This window comes from Lissotriton helveticus, chromosome 3_1, assembly GCF_964261635.1.
Source record: "Lissotriton helveticus chromosome 3_1, aLisHel1.1, whole genome shotgun sequence".
Lineage (NCBI taxonomy): Eukaryota > Metazoa > Chordata > Amphibia > Caudata > Salamandridae > Lissotriton > Lissotriton helveticus.
In genome coordinates this window covers 1599968201-1599988672 of record NC_136061.1, presented here as the reverse complement: position 1 = coordinate 1599988672, position 20472 = coordinate 1599968201, and the positions used below count along the sequence as shown (strand labels likewise).

Below are 20472 nucleotides of genomic sequence, written 5' to 3'. Positions count from 1 at the left end.
GCACAGACAACATTTTTCCAATAACTCAAAATCCTGATGCGAGTCCTGGAGCGGTTTGTCCGCGGCATTAGAATGGCTGTCATCCTTCCACTTCTTTTCTGCATATGCGTTTTTAGGTTTCGGCTACCGTCGCACTGCGTAAGCAGTGGGCGGAGCCAAAATCTTATGTGTGTAGTATGGGGGCCTGAACACGCCCCTCTTCTCCATTGGCTGGCCTCGTAAATGCTGGCCAGCCATTGGAAGAGAGGAGCGTCACTCAGTTCAGGGCCCGCCTTGACGCGATTCGGGGGCGTTTCTGGGTCTTTTTTAAAGTCCCGCCCTCTCCTCTTCCCATTGGCTGGAATTTTACCTTCCAGCCAATGGGAAGGGGAGAGGGCAAAAAACACGCCCCGAATCTCAAATTGACCTTGTTTCTAACTTCTCTCGAATCTGATGACCGCAGCGCTTCTTGCGTTAACGTTCAGGTAGGTTTGCAAGTGGCCCCTGCTGCAGTCTATGCTTATCAGCTCATCTTGTGCCCCGAGTGAGTTCATTCGTGGTGTGCAGTTTTAGTTCCTGCGTCTGTTCTGTTATATGCCGTACATTCTGGGTCACTGAGTGGCATCTGCTGCTGTAAATGGCTCATCTGCGAAGGACTGCGTTTAAAGGGGCAGGTTCGATGCGATCCAATCAGCAGACAGCCGCACGCACACCACAATAAAGACCGAACCTATGACTGAAACGTCATGTTACTTGTCATTGTCATTTACAACACAAATAACTCTCTCCTATCCCTCTGTCACACTGCCCCCAAACACTGTCCTGGAAGCAAGTTAAGACAACTATTTATATTTATTCCACTTTGTTTTTTATTTCGAACATCATAACATTTCCCTACTCTATTATAAATGAACAAGGAAATGAAATTCTCACTTACATTTCCTTTCTGTGCTTTCCCAAATGTTACGTCCTGGTAAAGTTTTTGAAATTCTCGCTTACATTAATTTCCTTATTTGTGCTTTCCCAAATGTAGACAAGCACGTCCTGGTGACTTATTTTTAATGAATTTCAAACTCGGACTTTAGAAGAACCTCTGTGGTTACAGTTACTTTCGTTTCTTTCTGCAGGAGTAGTACATCCAGCCGCTCTTCCGGGCTGGGTAACCTGACTAGCTTGTCATTGTCAGCTGCTCCCTATACCAGTGACGATAGGCGCGCTCTCGTGATCCGCCTGCTCCGATGGGTAGCATAGGTAGAGGGAACCGGGCAAATGACGCGCTTCCGGTTTCCATTTTACTTTCGGCAGTAGTCTTTGCGCAACAAATGAAAACAAAATTAACTAAGGACTGTTGTGGCCTGACAATGTCCCATCATATGCTGACAGCTGAAACGCATGTAAGTGCTCTGGACGGGTAACTTGAACTGGCCCAGTCAGGGTGGCTCGTGTTTTTGATTTCAGCAAGTGATGTGTTTGCCATAAGCCACACTTTCTCCTTCCATAATCTTATTTGTCAGGTTAGTCGATGTCCAAGTTATTTTAAATACCCATTGTTTACTTTCTTAATTATATTTAGCGAGATCCCTCATTGTCCAAGTATGTTTAATCCTCTTAAAATTAGGTGAAGTTACTTTTTTGTGCTTCTGCTGTGGACCTCCTCATGAGCTCCCTATACACCAGAAAACGCAGATCTGTTTTCCCATACAATACCAGAGGAAGTCTTCGCTGTTCCTCTCACGTTCAGAACAATTCTAGGTTGATCCCTTTGATTCTATTTTACAAGCGAGTCCTGGTATCCAATTCTGGAGATTAACCAGTTTACGAAAGCACTTATACATTTTTGTTTCTTTATCCAATAACATTAGCTATTTTTGATTCTAATGATACCTTGCTTTTTATTTCGCTACGGCATGTTTGCAATTTCTTAAGCTCCCGTAAAATAACGTGTTCATATTTCGCAAGTTATAGGTATTCAGGTTATCGACTGTGGAGTGATTGAAGTCTGAGATACTCTTGCTAAACTCATATCTGTGATGTGCGCAGCAGACCAATTCCCTTGGAGTTTTATATTTGTCAAAGGGAGGGGGTGATTCAGAAGTCTACTATTCTTTTAAAATATTTTTTATTGTTGTTTTTTAGAACATATACAGCATATACCAAGCCACTTGTAGTATTACTTCCGATTAATATCTCCCTCTCGAATTTCGGCTCCACCAGGTTCAAGTCCTGACGTCTGCTCAACATCACATGATTTTGGGCAAATCACTTAATCTATCCACTATTTATGTAGTGTGGGGCCACACTCCTTCCTACATGTACACCTGGGGGACATTATACCAAGCCATTTGTGTAAAAGCCTTACATTATCATATAACTTTTAGTACGTGCATGTGCTGTGAAGTTATTGTCTTCTTGAAGTATACATCAATTTCATCTCAAAGTGGTGCTTCACCACCATTTTTCTTTTCCGAATGTCAGGCAGCGAAATGAAATGCAATAGGTCTCACATTTGCGAGAGATTAAGCTAATGGCAATGTAAATGACAATGCCATTTATTTATCTGTTTTCAAAACCAACACATAAACACAAATTTTGTCATTTACAATGCCAATAGATCAAACTTTTCCAAAGGCGAAACCATTGCATTGTAAATGCTTGTTTAAGCTTGCTTGTAAAAAGCTCTTATAACCAGAGCACTGCCAACATCACTTAACAAAATACAGTTCCTTTAGATATTTGAGTTACAGAGAGTATGGTACCATATGTTCTCTGCATATGCAACTGTAAATATAACTTGTGGGCCTTGGGATAGATAGATGCTTTTGCATTCTTGATTTCTTAAGCCTTTGGACTTTGCATGGGTGTGCTCGCAGGATTTTGTGATCGACCAACACAGTTCTTGCCTTGTGCAATAATTGGCAGAGCTGATGGTGTAGGAAGCCAGCGACTAAATGCATCTAGCGCAATGTGTTTTGATGAAAGCTCATGCAATACCAGCATTTCCAGAAGACTTTTCTTACTTTACTGAAGAGAGCAGCATGCCGTAGCTCGGCTAGTTTGCGCTGGCAAAATGGTCCTGTTCTCCCCGGCAGGCCTCTCATGCTTGCTGTCTAGGCATCCGTAACCTTATCAAATAAAGTGTTGAAAAATATAGCGCAGCCATGTTTGAAGTTGTGTTTACGGCTCTGGACTAAATCAGTGAATAAATGAGTGCGCGGACCAAAAGATAAATAAAACAAATAGTAAGAGGACTTGTAACAAGGACAGTTGCCACAAAGTGAAAAACACACCCAACTGCGGGACATAGAGCAACGTTTTACCAATTAAAAAGCAGGAATTCAGATAGGCACACAAAAGAACAAATGGAAAGTGGTGTCTGTGGCCTAAGCACCCTAAATACAGCATACCTCGCAGAGCAGCGCATGCGCGCTGCTAGGATCGACCTAAAAACAAGAAAGGGAAAAGCTAGATGAATCTTTGATTTTTATGTAAATAGTGAGTCTTAATCTGACGTAGGAGAAAGAAAGTGGAAAGGGCTAAGGGAGTAGTCCTTTGCCTTTGAAATGCTTTGTTAAAAGCTTTTAATGGCGGAATATCCTTTTCACAGCAACAAGATCTCTAAACGTTGTCAACTAGCAGTGGGTGGGCCGAGTCAAACACAAATGTTACGCACAGTGCACGTTTTGAGTAGATACAGATAAATCAAATCCCTGCCCCAATTGAAATTATATATATATATATATATATATATATATATATATATATTCACGCTCCAAGGTTGTCCACCTTATGAGTAGCACGCGAGCAGCAGCTTTATATATGTGTAGGTGAGGACGGGGATCCGCTCGTAGACGCCGCTCCGTAATGGATCTGCCCGACGCGTTTCGAAGCTCCATCTGCTTCTCTTCAGGGGCTTTAACGGAAGCGGTGTGCGCACCCGTTACACTTCTCCAATTTCATATAACTCACCCGCCAATGGGAGGCTCCAATGAGACTTCAGGGAAGTGTAGTGCGGAAAGCACACAATCAAGTCCTGTATGGACTCCACGAGTGGGCCCGTCCTCGATCCCATGTACGGCTGCTACTTCACTGCCGTGACCCCCACGTTAACGGGGTGGTGCATACTCTGCGGCTGGACTGCCGCATATAGATTCACGCTCCAAGGTTGTCCACCTTATGAGTAGCACGCGAGCAGCAGCTTTATATATGTGTAGGTGAGGACGGGGATCCGCTCGTAGACGCCGCTCCGTAATGGATCTGCCCGACGCGTTTCGAAGCTCCATCTGCTTCTCTTCAGGGGCTTTAACGGAAGCGGTGTGCGCACCCGTTACACTTCTCCAATTTCATATAACTCACCCGCCAATGGGAGGCTCCAATGAGACTTCTGGGAAGTGTAGTGCGGAAAGCACACAATCAAGTCCTGTATGGACTCCACGAGTGGGCCCGTCCTCGATCCCATGTACGGCTGCTACTTCACTGCCGTGACCCCCACGTTAACGGGGTGGTGCATACTCTGCGGCTGGACTGCCGCATATAGATTCACGCTCCAAGGTTGTCCACCTTATGAGTAGCACGCGAGCAGCAGCTTTATATATGTGTAGGTGAGGACGGGGATCCGCTCGTAGACGCCGCTCCGTAATGGATCTGCCCGACGCGTTTCGAAGCTCCATCTGCTTCTCTTCAGGGGCTTTAACGGAAGCGGTGTGCGCACCCGTTACACTTTTCCAATTTCATATAACTCACCCGCCAATGGGAGGCTCCAATGAGACTTCTGGGAAGTGTAGTGCGGAAAGCACACAATCAAGTCCTGTATGGACTCCACGAGTGGGCCCGTCCTCGATCCCATGTACGGCTGCTACTTCACTGCCGTGACCCCCACGTTAACGGGGTGGTGCATACTCTGCGGCTGGACTGCCGCATATAGATTCACGCTCCAAGGTTGTCCACCTTATGAGTAGCACGCGAGCAGCAGCTTTATATATGTGTAGGTGAGGACGGGGATCCGCTCGTAGACGCCGCTCCGTAATGGATCTGCCCGACGCGTTTCGAAGCTCCATCTGCTTCTCTTCAGGGGCTTTAACGGAAGCGGTGTGCGCACCCGTTACACTTCTCCAATTTCATATAACTCACCCGCCAATGGGAGGCTCCAATGAGACTTCTGGGAAGTGTAGTGCGGAAAGCACACAATCAAGTCCTGTATGGACTCCACGAGTGGGCCCGTCCTCGATCCCATGTACGGCTGCTACTTCACTGCCGTGACCCCCACGTTAACGGGGTGGTGCATACTCTGCGGCTGGACTGCCGCATATAGATTCACGCTCCAAGGTTGTCCACCTTATGAGTAGCACGCGAGCAGCAGCTTTATATATGTGTAGGTGAGGACGGGGATCCGCTCGTAGACGCCGCTCCGTAATGGATCTGCCCGACGCGTTTCGAAGCTCCATCTGCTTCTCTTCAGGGGCTTTAACGGAAGCGGTGTGCGCACCCGTTACACTTCTCCAATTTCATATAACTCACCCGCCAATGGGAGGCTCCAATGAGACTTCTGGGAAGTGTAGTGCGGAAAGCACACAATCAAGTCCTGTATGGACTCCACGAGTGGGCCCGTCCTCGATCCCATGTACGGCTGCTACTTCACTGCCGTGACCCCCACGTTAACGGGGTGGTGCATACTCTGCGGCTGGACTGCCGCATATAGATTCACGCTCCAAGGTTGTCCACCTTATGAGTAGCACGCAAGCAGCAGCTTTATATATGTGTAGGTGAGGACGGGGATCCGCTCGTAGACGCCGCTCCGTAATGGATCTGCCCGACGCGTTTCGAAGCTCCATCTGCTTCTCTTCAGGGGCTTTAACGGAAGCGGTGTGCGCACCCGTTACACTTCTCCAATTTCATATAACTCACCCGCCAATGGGAGGCTCCAATGAGACTTCTGGGAAGTGTAGTGCGGAAAGCACACAATCAAGTCCTGTATGGACTCCACGAGTGGGCCCGTCCTCGATCCCATGTACGGCTGCTACTTCACTGCCATGACCCCCACGTTAACGGGGTGGTGCATACTCTGCGGCTGGACTGCCGCATATAGATTCACGCTCCAAGGTTGTCCACCTTATGAGTAGCACGCGAGCAGCAGCTTTATATATGTGTAGGTGAGGACGGGGATCCGCTCGTAGACGCCGCTCCGTAATGGATCTGCCCGACGCGTTTCGAAGCTCCATCTGCTTCTCTTCAGGGGCTTTAACGGAAGCGGTGTGCGCACCCGTTACACTTCTCCAATTTCATATAACTCACCCGCCAATGGGAGGCTCCAATGAGACTTCTGGGAAGTGTAGTGCGGAAAGCACACAATCAAGTCCTGTATGGACTCCACGAGTGGGCCCGTCCTCGATCCCATGTACGGCTGCTACTTCACTGCCGTGACCCCCACGTTAACGGGGTGGTGCATACTCTGCGGCTGGACTGCCGCATATAGATTCACGCTCCAAGGTTGTCCACCTTATGAGTAGCACGCGAGCAGCAGCTTTATATATGTGTAGGTGAGGACGGGGATCCGCTCGTAGACGCCGCTCCGTAATGGATCTGCCCGACGCGTTTCGAAGCTCCATCTGCTTCTCTTCAGGGGCTTTAACGGAAGCGGTGTGCGCACCCGTTACACTTCTCCAATTTCATATAACTCACCCGCCAATGGGAGGCTCCAATGAGACTTCTGGGAAGTGTAGTGCGGAAAGCACACAATCAAGTCCTGTATGGACTCCACGAGTGGGCCCGTCCTCGATCCCATGTACGGCTGCTACTTCACTGCCGTGACCCCCACGTTAACGGGGTGGTGCATACTCTGCGGCTGGACTGCCGCATATAGATTCACGCTCCAAGGTTGTCCACCTTATGAGTAGCACGCGAGCAGCAGCTTTATATATGTGTAGGTGAGGACGGGGATCCGCTCGTAGACGCCGCTCCGTAATGGATCTGCCCGACGCGTTTCGAAGCTCCATCTGCTTCTCTTCAGGGGCTTTAACGGAAGCGGTGTGCGCACCCGTTACACTTCTCCAATTTCATATAACTCACCCGCCAATGGGAGGCTCCAATGAGACTTCTGGGAAGTGTAGTGCGGAAAGCACACAATCAAGTCCTGTATGGACTCCACGAGTGGGCCCGTCCTCGATCCCATGTACGGCTGCTACTTCACTGCCGTGACCCCCACGTTAACGGGGTGGTGCATACTCTGCGGCTGGACTGCCGCATATAGATTCACGCTCCAAGGTTGTCCACCTTATGAGTAGCACGCGAGCAGCAGCTTTATATATGTGTAGGTGAGGACGGGGATCCGCTCGTAGACGCCGCTCCGTAATGGATCTGCCCGACGCGTTTCGAAGCTCCATCTGCTTCTCTTCAGGGGCTTTAACGGAAGCGGTGTGCGCACCCGTTACACTTCTCCAATTTCATATAACTCACCCGCCAATGGGAGGCTCCAATGAGACTTCTGGGAAGTGTAGTGCGGAAAGCACACAATCAAGTCCTGTATGGACTACACTTCCCAGAAGTCTCATTGGAGCCTCCCATTGGCGGGTGAGTTATATGAAATTGGAGAAGTGTAACGGGTGCGCACACCGCTTCCGTTAAAGCCCCTGAAGAGAAGCAGATGGAGCTTCGAAACGCGTCGGGCAGATCCATTACGGAGCGGCGTCTACGAGCGGATCCCCGTCCTCACCTACACATAAATAAAGCTGCTGCTCGCGTGCTACTCATAAGGTGGACAACCTTGGAGCGTGAATATATATATATATATATATATATATATATATATATATATATATATATATAATTTATTCATACAGATGTTTTCATAACATCATTTTGCAAAAACTGCAAGTAAAGGACTAAAGATGAAATGTGTGCCTTGCTTTACAGTGCCTTTGATAATATGCGGTGTGTGCTGAAAGTTAAAATTACTGCTTTTTCTCTGTCTTGCTCCATTGCGACTTATGGTGCCCTCGCATTAGAGCACTTCCTAGTCTGCTTTGTTTTTACTTTCAATACTTGATTGCAATAGCATTGTCACAGAATATAATGTACTCTTTTCCACAGCGAGCATTGAAAATGCAATCACGATTGTGGGCCTGAAACCAGAGACAGTGTATGCAGTGCGACTGTCTGCCATCAACGGCAAAGGCCTGGGAGAGTACAGCCCGGTATCGGAGTTCAAAACGGAACCAGTCCGTAAGTAAAGTGCATCTCCTTGGGATCCACAAATGCAACCCCTTGATCTCTCGGGGGACCTGTGGTAAAGGCACGCCAAGTTTGGTCGACCGGGAGTAATTCTGGTTTACTGCCTGCAGCTCAGTTGAAACTTTTTTAACAACAAAGTTATTGTTTGTACTGCATTTCAAAGGTATTTTAACGTCTTAGGTCATATGAGGGATGGTGTATTATCTTATGGGGGCACACATGATCTGACCAAAGAATATTTGTTGCATATACACATAAGCTTTTACAAAAAACAAGGAGGGATGGACGGGGTGGGCGTTAGAAAAAGCTGTGTAAAATGTTCACAAGCACCCTATATATTGATGTATGTTAGCATATAAGTGTGCCAGACTGTGCCCACTACTGATACAGATTCACTACGATGTCTAGTGTTAGCCATGATTTCACCGTTTCTTCTTCCCCAGGGTATGTCCTTGGTATTTCTGGGCACACTTACAGGCATTGCTGCCTTCTCTGCATTGATTATTGCCCTTAGGGATATGCATGGCTTCAGCCTTCTCTTTGTCCTTCTTTGTTTTTTCAGAGTTCATATGTTTTGTGTATTCTTTCCTAATGGGACATGTTGTCTAAAATAGTCACCATGTCTGTATCCTGTCCTTGTACTATCTCCAAATGGGGCTTCTTCCAGAGGTATGACCTGCGTAGTCGGGAATTATAATGCAGCCTCATCACTCTTATGATTCTGCTTGTCATCACCCCTGTAGTCCCCTGATACGGATATGCAGAGGTTTACTCCAATTAATAGAGATCCTGTATGCGCACTGTTGATGCTTTGACTACTCCTCTGGTTTTCTTTGTCTGAAAATGCAGCCTTTGCACTTGGCTTAATTTAAGCCAGATTGTTGTATCCGTGACCGGTGCAACATATCATGTACTTCTCTCCGCATCTTTCAACTTTGCTCAGCTCATCACTTCTTTCAACAACGTTAAGATGGTCTGCAAATTAACAACCTATCTCTCTGCTCTTCTGCTATGCTGTCAAAGAATTCACAAGCAGTCCCTTTGACATCCGCATTTCTTGCGTCTCTTCTGTTGCATGCACTAAGCTAACCAGTAGTCTTTGCTGCGTAACACTCATCACTTTTCAAACCCAGTTTACAATCCAGGCTTCAGTTCTAAGGCACATGTCGTGAGGAGTTGGATTGAAAGGAGATTAAAGCTATTTCGATCTCTACGCACATTGTGTATGTTACCTGATATATTATTGTGGTCACCAGCTTAATTGACCTTTTTTAGATTGCTGAGTGATGATGCCCCTTGAAAATACATGCTTCCGTAAAATCTTCAAGCCAGTTTTTCTCATGGTGATTGTTGTTGTTCTGAGTTGTGAGCCACTATGGTCAGGATGGTTCAACTATAGTTTCAGCCCCCTTCCTTCTCCACTGTTCCAGAGCAGGATTGGATTTGCCTTTCCCAATTTCACCAGACTCTGCTCTGTCTCTGTAGTGACTGCACCTGCTATTATTGATTGCGTATACATCCCTAAATCCATGTTTGCCTCCTATAGTTATCAACGGTAAGGTTTGTAAACTTGGCCAGTTCTCCTTCCTTTTGCATCCATATCAACTTCATGTGTCCTTCTGATGTGCATCTGTAGCTCTTCGCCTTACTTTTCAAGTGTTTTTTTCTCTACCCTTTTTGACATTTCTTATCCCAACTCCATTCAGCATCATGCACCTGTCACTGTATGTCCACATTACGCTTGCTTCTTAACTTGGCCAATTTTACCCACTCTTTCTGACTTTTCGTCCTGATAGTCCTTCATGCTTCTCCAAATGTACATCTTTGTCTAGTTGCTAAAGTGATTCCTTAACACATTTTTCATAAATATTAACCACCATGCGCAGTTGTATTATAATACATCCTATGTGACTGCTGCGCACTTTCACGTTTGCCAGCATGATGAGGGGTTTAACTTATCTCTGGTTTCCATTCATAAGAAATCTTTCATATTTAAATGTATTTTAAAGGACGATGTCTGAAAGTCTCAAAGTGTTCCTTCTCTTGAAAGATCTTGTTTCAGGGTTGTCTGTGCCATAAGATCATTCACATTCTAACCGTACCTTTTCATACACAGATATTGCATGCATAGTTATTCGGTTACATATTCTGTTGATTTGAATAAAATGAAATCACACGGAATGATCAGAATTCCGACAAATGCAAGAATTAATGGTGAATTCAACTGTAATGGAAACGATGTCAAACCCGGTATTTCTGGGCTAAGCAACGTAGCCCATGTGATGTAAATGATCAAAATAAATGTATCATAAATTGCCTTTCACAGGGAAACTTGTTGATGGGAAATGTAGCCTGTAAGTACCAGACATATATGCCACATTATGGAATACTGTCAAAATAAGGACATTTCTCCTATTAATCATTTTGCAGTGCTTATTTTTTGACATTTGAGAGATTATACTTGGTATCACAGTGCCGACAACCTTTGCTAAAAAGGACGTCTCTTCAACTTAGCACAGCAGCTTTCGAAGCATTTGGAACAAAGGTTAGTTGCAATGGAATCCTTAACTCAACTCTGGATCTCAGTTTCTTAACCCAGCACCCTCCGACCCACCCGCCCAGCTTAACTGCAAGACATTATATTACCAGGCTACAGAAACCATGAATAAATACATTTGGCTAAGGAAATACACTCTTGGGTCAAAACAACTTTACTAACATTTCTGGAATATTCATGTTTATGAGCTCTGTGCATGATCTACATTATGTGTCAAATTTTACAATCAGTTTTAGGTAATGTATCTCACTATGTGTTCTGTGGCTGAACTATCACTCATTTCATGATTTTTCACCAGTTTTAGCTCTCTAAATGAAACCCCTTTCTTTTCTATGCTCAACTATTTCTACCTCTGTACTTTCCTAATGGTAACATCTACTATAACTATATAATCTGGAATAACCTCATTAATAACATTGACCTCGCTGGAAACACCTTTCTTGTAAATTACAATTGCTCTTAAAGCAGCAGCCCCTCCAAAGTCCTCAAAATACGTAGTGACCTATTGAGCTTGGCCAAAGCATTTTTATATATTTTCTTATTTGCAATATCAATTGAAGTGCCTTAATAGAAACATGTATATACATTAAATTTCCTCCAGGTCTAGATTTTCCACAGAGAAAATGTATGTGTGGTTTGAGAATGAAATGTATTTCACACACTGTGGGATTCATAGTCTGAATGTGCTGGTCTGTAGAGGATCCAGGCATTAACCTGACAAACTTAGGTTTTTTAGAGGCATTATGAATTTTAGTTGAGGGTAGCAGAATACCCCTGTCTACCAGATGTTGTGAAGAAATAGCGAACTTGTTTCAAAGAGTTTATAAAACCTTGCTACTATCAGTATGACTTAGGAGGCACTCCATAGTGTTTTACTGGGAGACATTTAGTAATCCTCACTGCAGAATTTTGGCTTAGTCGGAATCTATTTAAAACATCACAACACTTTGAAACTAAATTCATGATTGCATGATTATCCAGTGGCAACCACGGAGGATTGTGCAGAAGAAGATGTCACTTTCAGTTCAAAAGTTACAGCGAGCACCAGTGTTTGGTCCTACTGCAGATCACCCAACAATTTTATGGTTACTCCAGTTGGATAAAATATGACCTTTTATTCTATAAATCTATATCTTTACAAGTACTTCTATGAATGGGTGCAGATGTATATTACCTTTTGGAATTTATAAACAGACCCAAGTAGCATATCAGTAAAGCTGTACCAGAAGCAGTTTCTAAGCATACTACGGGGAACATAATATTACGTTTTTCTTGGGTTCTCATTTTCCCAGTGTGTAATCTAATTAACCTATACTTAGGCACTGAGATAATGATGCCCAATGTGCAACTGCACATTTTTTTTCTTTCACTCCACAGGGAGATATTTTCCCTCATGGAAAAATCTGTTCTACATCTCCTCCCTGGTTTGAATGTTGCCAGCATGATGAGGGGTTCCTCTTCCCTTCTTAAAAGAGCAGTTGCTCAAGCCATTTGCTACATTAAATTGCAGACCATTTCCACAGTGGGTAAGGGTCAGACTAAAGTTTGTGAATGCTCAGTAGCAAACAAGTTTGTGAGCGCTTACAGATTTTATAAGCCTAACCACAGCTTGTGCTAGAGACCTCTGCAGTTATTGGTCCTATTTACGCCTTTCGGGCTCCTTTTTTGAATTCCTGGCAGGCTTAAGTGGCGGTGTTTTCGGACATAAGCATATGCCTTTGTGAAGGCACACACACTCCTTTGTGTATGCACTCTCAGTGACTATACACATACTCAGCAAGCTACTGTTGAGTTTCCAAAAGCGACCTCTGAGGAGGTAGTGCTTAACAATTTGAATTTAAGGAAAACAGAAGTAGTACCCGAATAACACTATAGAATTGAAGGATTAGGAGAAACTGAAGTCCAAATTGAAGAGAGATACACAGACGTGTGTTTTGCGAAGGTTTGTGGTACTGTAACTAGGAAATAATTTCAACTAGAATCCCAAATACTAAAGTCAACATCTGAGTGTGTTAAGGCTTCATTACATAATTGTTTGCTTTTGTTTCCCAAAAAAGGTTTACTTTCTCTCTTACATTTTGTCATTGCTTGACGTATAAATTTTAAATAAATAATTGCGGAGTTTGTGTGCAAAGTATGATATCATAAACACCACAGTAGTTAAGGAAAGAGGAGCCACATGCACAACCGTGTATCACCCCAATGTGATACGAAAGCAGGAAACTTGTCCAGAAATGAAGTGGTAGTTCAGCCTCTGTTTCCAACCTGACTTTCTCTGTCATTTAGCTTCATCTCACATACATCTCTTTATTTTGGTGTGTCTCTGTCTTTTCTTTTCATCTGTGGTCCGTCCATGGGGATACGCAGGCTCATCTTCATCACGTAAGTGCCTTCATATCTTTTATTTGTTTCCTTTCCCTCTGTCTCTTTATTCTTTGATTTAAGTTGTTGTCATATTCACTGGCTCTGCCAGAGTATTCTGTCTGGGAATTGGTTGCCTTGCCTGGAGATGCCACAGTATCATCATCCTCAGATCATGAAGCATATTAAATAGCAAAGACTTGCGCTGAAAAGGTTTGTGACTTAGGAACTAAACAGCATTCGGAGTAGACATTTTGTTATTCCAGACTTTGAGTATAAAGTAAAAGCTGAAGGTTCTAAAAATCCTAGACAATGTGGCAGGATTAGATAGCAAGATGTTAAAATAGAACAGACTGCTATTCTAACTCAGGCAATTGCCTTCGCTTGGCTGGGCCCTGTTGGGACGATGCCCTTGACTGCAAAGAATTTTGTTTGTAACAATTTAATGTTCATTCTTTTAATGAAGAAATCAGAAAAAAACTGATTTGAACCATAAAATAGAACTGACTTTGGTGCTTCGTTTTTGTTTGTAGTCTGCTGTTTTAGCAGATCCAAAAGTTATGGTTATTTGACGTATTCATAAACCTGAGGAGGATCCGTAGTCATTGAGATATGGGGAGATATTTGAGGAGGCAGTACTTTCACAACAATTGTTAAAATAGGGCCTGAGATCCAGTGGCCAAGTGACTCTCTTTTCAAACTGTTGTCTACTTTGCCCAGGTGTGTTTCAGAAGAGCTTTTTCTTACCCATATTAAATAATTTGCTTATAACTCTTAACCGAGTTTCTGGCCACAAGGCAATGGAGTTGAGATTATCGAAATTGTTGCTGTTATCTAAAATTGGGGCTTTTCACTTTAGAGTTTTACAAATTGACCCCATTTTGCACATCTCGTTTTACCGAATATAAGAGACGTTTTAGTTGGAAAGACCATGGACAAATGTCGTTTGGGAGGGAAATAGTGACTGACATTCCTTAACGGCTCTTGACATGAATATCAGATTTAAGGAGTAATTCCATTAATGTGTTTCATATACCCAGTTTCCCTTCTCAGTACCTCCTTGGACAGGTTTGTTTGGGCGAGAAAGATCTTCAGTTTTGCAGTATAGTTACAAACTTGTTGTATTTCAGTGCAATAACTTAATGGCAGGGACATTTTTCTGTCTTTACTGTCAAAGAATATAATTCTAATGTACATTTTGAAATACATATCTTCAAATTATCACTGGCTTTACAATATTAAACATTTTTTTCTCAAAATATGCACCTGTTGTCTTTTAGTAGTTCGCATCACTACCAACAGAAAGAGAACTTCAGTTCTGCAAGATCAATACACCAGTATTGACTCTAAAAGCTAACTAGTACACTGTATGAACATTATGACATAAGATTTAAAGGACTGCACTTGAATCGCCTCTAAACATTGGCCTTGAGGTTATCAAAGTTGTCTCTACACAACTGTGCTTAAAAGAGCGGGCTTGTGAGAATATGAAGCACCCACTTAATAACTAATTTCTGACTTTGTTGTTGTGATGATTCTATGAGTCATAACAAGTAATGTTGCTTGACTCTCAAATCAGTATTCATGCAATCAGTGTCATATTTCAGTAACAGTGTAATTCTGGCCTTTTGTGGACGACCCATATCTTTCAGCTAGTAGGCCAGGCTAATCTTTTACCTGAAAAAAATGTCTCTGAAATACACTCGGCTGACAGGTATGTGTACTAGGAACCACATGCTTTTTTTCAATCCATTGTTAGTGCCCAGAATATCCCTTTCCCTCGCCATCATTGACAGCATGTCTACTTTTTCATGTTTATACATTGCATTGAGTGGAATGGTGTCTATTTATTATTAAACCCCTGCTCAGCCTTCATTTAAAGTAAAATGGAATGAAAAGAATTTCTAAGGGGACAGCCGTACAGAAAAAAGTCTTACAAACTGACTGGAAAGGTGGGATGAAGGGGCATCTCATGTCACATTGGAAAGTGTTCCTCAACTCTGATATTCCGTTCTAAATTGTATGCTCTATCATTACTGCAAGTCAGGTAATACGCACACTGTATGAAATGCTAGGCTGTAGCTAAGCCTGCCCTCTCTGCTGCAGGAGTCAAGCCTTCTAAGCTTTAAGCCTAACAGTATAGAAAGTTTTGAAGGCTTTGCCTGTTAAAGATCAAAGTATTGGTTACTCCTCTTCCACCTTCCTGAAATATTTACCATACTTTAGTGTGTGGTGAGTACTCAACAAGATCAGATATGTTGTCTTTGCTATACAGTTGCCTCCCCCTGTCAGGATCAGTTAGCAGTCACTTAAGGGATATTGCCGATGCTTACTTTAATGTATTCCTCTAAGAGTACCAAGATTTTACTAAACAGTCTGTGACATTGTGTGGAGTATAGACACTTCTAAAAACCAAAATGCAAGTAAACGCTGATTGTTTAGCCCAGAAGGAGTGGTTTGCACTGTCATGCAGGGAGTATTAGTTGGACTGCCTAGCGTAATAAAACTTTCAAATTGCAGATGTACGTTGCTGCTGGAGATGGAATACCTTCATCTTCACAAAAAAGTGAGACCTCAAAGCACTTACCTACATTGAAGGATTTTAATTGTTGCCTCTGACCAAACCACCACTAAAAACGCGCAAAAATCTGCATCTCTCAGATCGCCAAGAGCACCACAGGGAAATAAGCTACTTAGTTAGTGGAGGTATGTCCCTCTACCACTTAAGATATGCCTCATGGTCATTAAGCCCTATACTGTCTGTCTCAAGCGCTGCTTCTAGTTATTGGGCTTGTTGGTTGTTTACGCAGTTTCTTGCAAGCTTCTTCATAAATGTCACAACATCTTTGCAGAAATCAAAAACAACTTCAGTTATCCAGAGAAAAAAATGTAATGATCATAATTTAGCCACCCATTTCTTTCCACCATTTTTCATCTAGAGTTTGTTATATGTTACTCGTTGCTTGAAGCTCAGAAATGGCATTTGAGCCATGAGTATTAAAGAGTGCAGTAACTCTTTGAATACAAGCTTTGCACTCCCCTTCCTACTATCTCTGTGAGCTTGGACATTCTTCGCAAACTGGTGTTTCCTAGAGGGATTTATTCCCAGTATGGCTCAAACATATTCTCTGTGGCGCATGGCTGGTACACTGTGTACCCTTTTGATTTGATTATAGTGCCTAGAAGCAAGCAATATTCCTGTTCAATCATATTCTCCTTCATGGGATTTCCATTTATAGTCATTAGCGCTGTTTTCAGTGCTTAAGATTTCAATGGAGATATCCCCGAAGAGAACTAGGATTACAGGTAAGAACCCTTGTCTTCATTTTCATCATTTGTTCTTAACAAGTGCCACCAGCTAATTTAACAAGTTCATTTTATGACTAAACTCTCTCCTAATCCCATCGTTTCACAAAAAATCAATGTGGCTTGCACGTTGACTATGCAAAACAGCCGGCATTGTCCCACCATTCTACTGCCTTCAGATGATTCAGATCTTTGGCACCACTGCTATCATCGCAAACACGCTCTGTGACTCTTGTCCATGCTACTTTGTCTAGTTAACACTATCCACCTTTTAAGCCCCTTGCCTTTCCCAGAAATGTATGAACTGGAAGAGTCCGAGAATTTCTCAGGAACTAGATTCATCACTACTTAGGTGAGCACTCCTGTCAATCACTCAACCTAAATCAGCATTGTTTATGAATTGTCTGGTGTCCGTGCATTTGGATGTGTATGACACCCAGATTTATATCATGTTCTCACGTTACACTTGGAACGTTGTGGATCTGGAAATGTTGCTGTTGGACATTTAGAGCTAGACAAACTTTGTCTAGAGCTTAACCACGCTAACACAGGTTTAATAATCTTTGGCAACGGGGATAGGTACTCATTCTCCTCCATGGATCTGGAAATGACTGAAAAAGTAACAAAGCTGGTAGCTACTTTTCCCAGCTAATCAATCTTCAATCAATTCTTCCTCATTTCAGTGAAATAAAGCTGGTAATCATGGTCAATGCTGTTGTACATTCTGAGTTTTAAAACTGCGACACGTCTTTCATTGGCTTGACGTTACCCCGAGCACTCACACTCCACTAGCTTAGAAAGACAGTTTGGTAATAAAACATACAAAACTTGATGGATGGACCCCTCGAAACGTCAGAGGTATCATCTGCGCAGTCTCAGGTTACCATGATCAGAGATGTCTCTTTGCTTGGCTGGTCTGCTCATTTGGATGATCCGATGGTTTGGGGCCTTTGATGCAGGTCAGAAAAGCACCACATATAAATGTGCCAGAGCCGCAGGAAGTCCATCTGCCCTGAATATCTTTCTTTCTTCCATTTCAGGGACAGAATACTGGCTGTGAAAGACACCACCAACAACAATTTTATCAATAGACAGGGCACCGTGTCGGGTTGTAATCCTCATGTTGAGAGACAATTCACCTGTGGGTATGGGGGCAGCGACGAGGAGTCTTCCCATTAGTGGCCCTTCTTACAGGCTCCCTCAGTGTGAGAGCAAATGCCCTCAGTCATCGCTTGATGGAGTATTATGAATGCGAGCTACAGCTTTGCCTTCCTCATAAGGTTGCAGATCTAATCTTCGTGGCCAAGAAGCCTGCCACCAAATATATCCATACATGCCACTGCAACATGTCTGTTCAGTGGAGTGAGTTGGAAGGCATTAATCCTTGTACATCTTTCTCACATGTCTGATGTCTTTAGGTTTGCTTTGCCTCTCTCATGGCAGGGTCTGATGGTGTCTACATTTAGAGGCTGTGTTGGAGCTCTGTCTCTTTTATGTCTTTTAACCAACCTTCCCTGCTTAGATTTTCTCTAGTGGTGAATTTTCTGAAATGCTTGTTCTACTTAATCATTCCCCCTCCATTTATTGTTCCTCAGTGGGATTTGAATCTTGTTTTGACTTTCTTGATGGGGTTTCCATTCGCTCTGATGTGAAGTGTTCCAGACACACTCTTACTCTAAAAATAGCTTTGATGGTGATGATTACTTCAGCTCACAGGGTCGGACAACATCAGACCCAATTGGTTTGTCTGCCCAGCACAGATTTCTGTCAAGATAAATTAGTCCTTCGGATCTGCTCACCATTCTTACCCAGAGCAGTTTCTGTATTTGATACGGGTCTATCTATTACCTTTTAATGATTCTTTCCTTCCAACCAAGAAGGATGAACTCCTGCATAGGTGGGACCTTAGATGTACTGTGTCTTGTTAAATTCACCGCACGCAACACAACAGTTGATGACCTACTTTTTTGCAGCCTTTGATGGACATAAAAAGGACAAGTCTGTGACTAAACACATTATTTCACATTGGGTCATCTTTTGTTACAAAATCTGCTATTCCTTGGCCAAGAGAGCCCCTACAGATCCCATTAGTGTTCATTCCACAAAGGCCGCTTCCACATCTGTTTCCAGAGGCCTCTCTGTTACTTACTTCTGCTGAGTAGCTAAGTGGTTGTCCTTGACAAACTTTTGCAATTCAGGGTTCATTCCCTGAATTGTGTTTCATGATTTCCTTGGTTAATCGGCACTATTCATTCCCACCACCCATGGAAGTACTGCTTTGGGCTTGTTCTTAAGGGGAGGAATCTGCACAAAGATATATCAGAAGAAATGTTAGTTACCTTTTGATAGCAATATTTCTGGTGATTCGATAATCCCTCGGATTTCTCACCTTCCTCCATCCTAACTGATGAACTATTGCCATAATTCATAAAATCTCAACGTGTGCAAATATGTAATTTGCTGTATTTGTGGCTGTTGCACACCTTTATTGGGCACGGAAAAAACATCAATAACCAATGCCAGTCTGCTGATGGGAACGTAATATACTTTGGTATTGTCAGGTCTGGAAAGGGAGTTGTGACTCAAGCCATGTGGCGCCACCTAGTGGTACTTGAGCGACATTGCAGGTGAAAACCCAGTTGCAGATTTACAAGCCCCTTGCAACACTTTTGGGCCGCCGTTGCGTCACTGTTGTGATGCAGCAGTGGCATAAACAATGCGGCCAATTTCCAAAGTGACGCATCTAGGGAGATGGGTCACGTTGTAAAGCCCTGCGTCACATTATACCTGCGTCAGTTATAATGTATGCAGGGTTGGCGTTCTCACGCAGGAAAGCCTCGTAAAAGTGACACCGTGAAATCTACAAGAATTCACTGCGCCACTTCTAGGATGCCACTGCGTCAAAACCTTACACCTGCTTGAAGCCCTTACACCTGCTTGAAGCAGGCGTAAGGAGTGACGCAGTACAATAAGTATAGGCCACAACATGCATTGCTGGAGTTGCGTCGTGCTTGCGACACAGCTCCAGCAATGCGTGACTGTTGGGCCAACAGATACATCAAAATTTCTGACACAACTGTCAATCCTTGTACCATGGTGCACCATATTGTAAATAGGGCGCATCCATGGTGGAGCAAGGGTATCGCAGGCTGGTGCAGAGAAACTGACGCATCTGTACAAATGCGTCCGTTTCTTTTAAAACTTCCCCCCCAAGTGTGAAGCCTGGAAGGAGCATTCAAAATACTAAGAATATGCTGGAAGATTATGAATCCAACATTCTGTTACCACCTTCGTTGGAGCCTCCTCCCAACAATATCCACAACCATAGATGTCCTCTATTAGTGCTGTGCGTTATATAAAATTAGTTACAATCTAATTGTGCAGATCAGTGTTAATAATGTTCCCACATATTGAGGACATTTACCTTTCTTCAAATGTCAGCCATGTTGTAAAGTATCCAGAAAACATATCTGGCCTAATTAATGCATGTATATCGTGAGGCCCACAAGCGATGCCGCACTCCAGGACTAAAAAAACATACCTGTGCCCTGTAAGTGCTTGCCATCTATAACATTTGTACACCAGATACGTCCAGCCTAGGTCTAAAAGGGCTGGACCCATTCCAGATTTTCCGAACAATTTTAATTATCTGATTTGAAATGTATCTTACATGTATATCCTGAAAATCGGACATTGCTCCTTCCCGCCTGGACTTGTGATAGACACCTTAGCCTTGCATGTTTCACAGCTGAAGCTGCCTCACAGTGCTTCACTGCGCCTGTATTCTTGAAGTAGTATACACAAGATGCTATTGTTTTATTTAAACGAAGCCTCGAATTTATAATTGCAATGTAAAAGGACAGACCACGCCCCATAAGGTGTCCCTTTAAGCCCGAATTGCCCGTCAGTCGGATTAATGATACCTTCCATGTTTGCCTGGTTGGTGCCAAACCCCCGAAGCATATTTTTTCCCGCCACTATGCGTAATCGTCTGAGCTAAAAGCTCTTGCACTCAAGGGAGCAAACCTTTCATTTGTAATTTTAAA

General features: G+C 43.4%; 1 protein-coding gene across 6 annotated transcripts in view; it reads left to right on the top strand.

Moving 5' to 3' along the window:
• NCAM1 (neural cell adhesion molecule 1) overlaps positions 1-20472 on the top strand; it is a 792292-nt gene that overhangs the window by 624491 nt on the left and 147329 nt on the right. For all 6 annotated transcript variants that reach the window (XM_078682361.1, XM_078682362.1, XM_078682363.1 and 3 more), the window contains one exon: positions 8062-8193. In XM_078682361.1, the coding sequence (XP_078538487.1) occupies positions 8062-8193 (132 nt within the window). The remainder of the gene's footprint in view (positions 1-8061; positions 8194-20472) is intronic.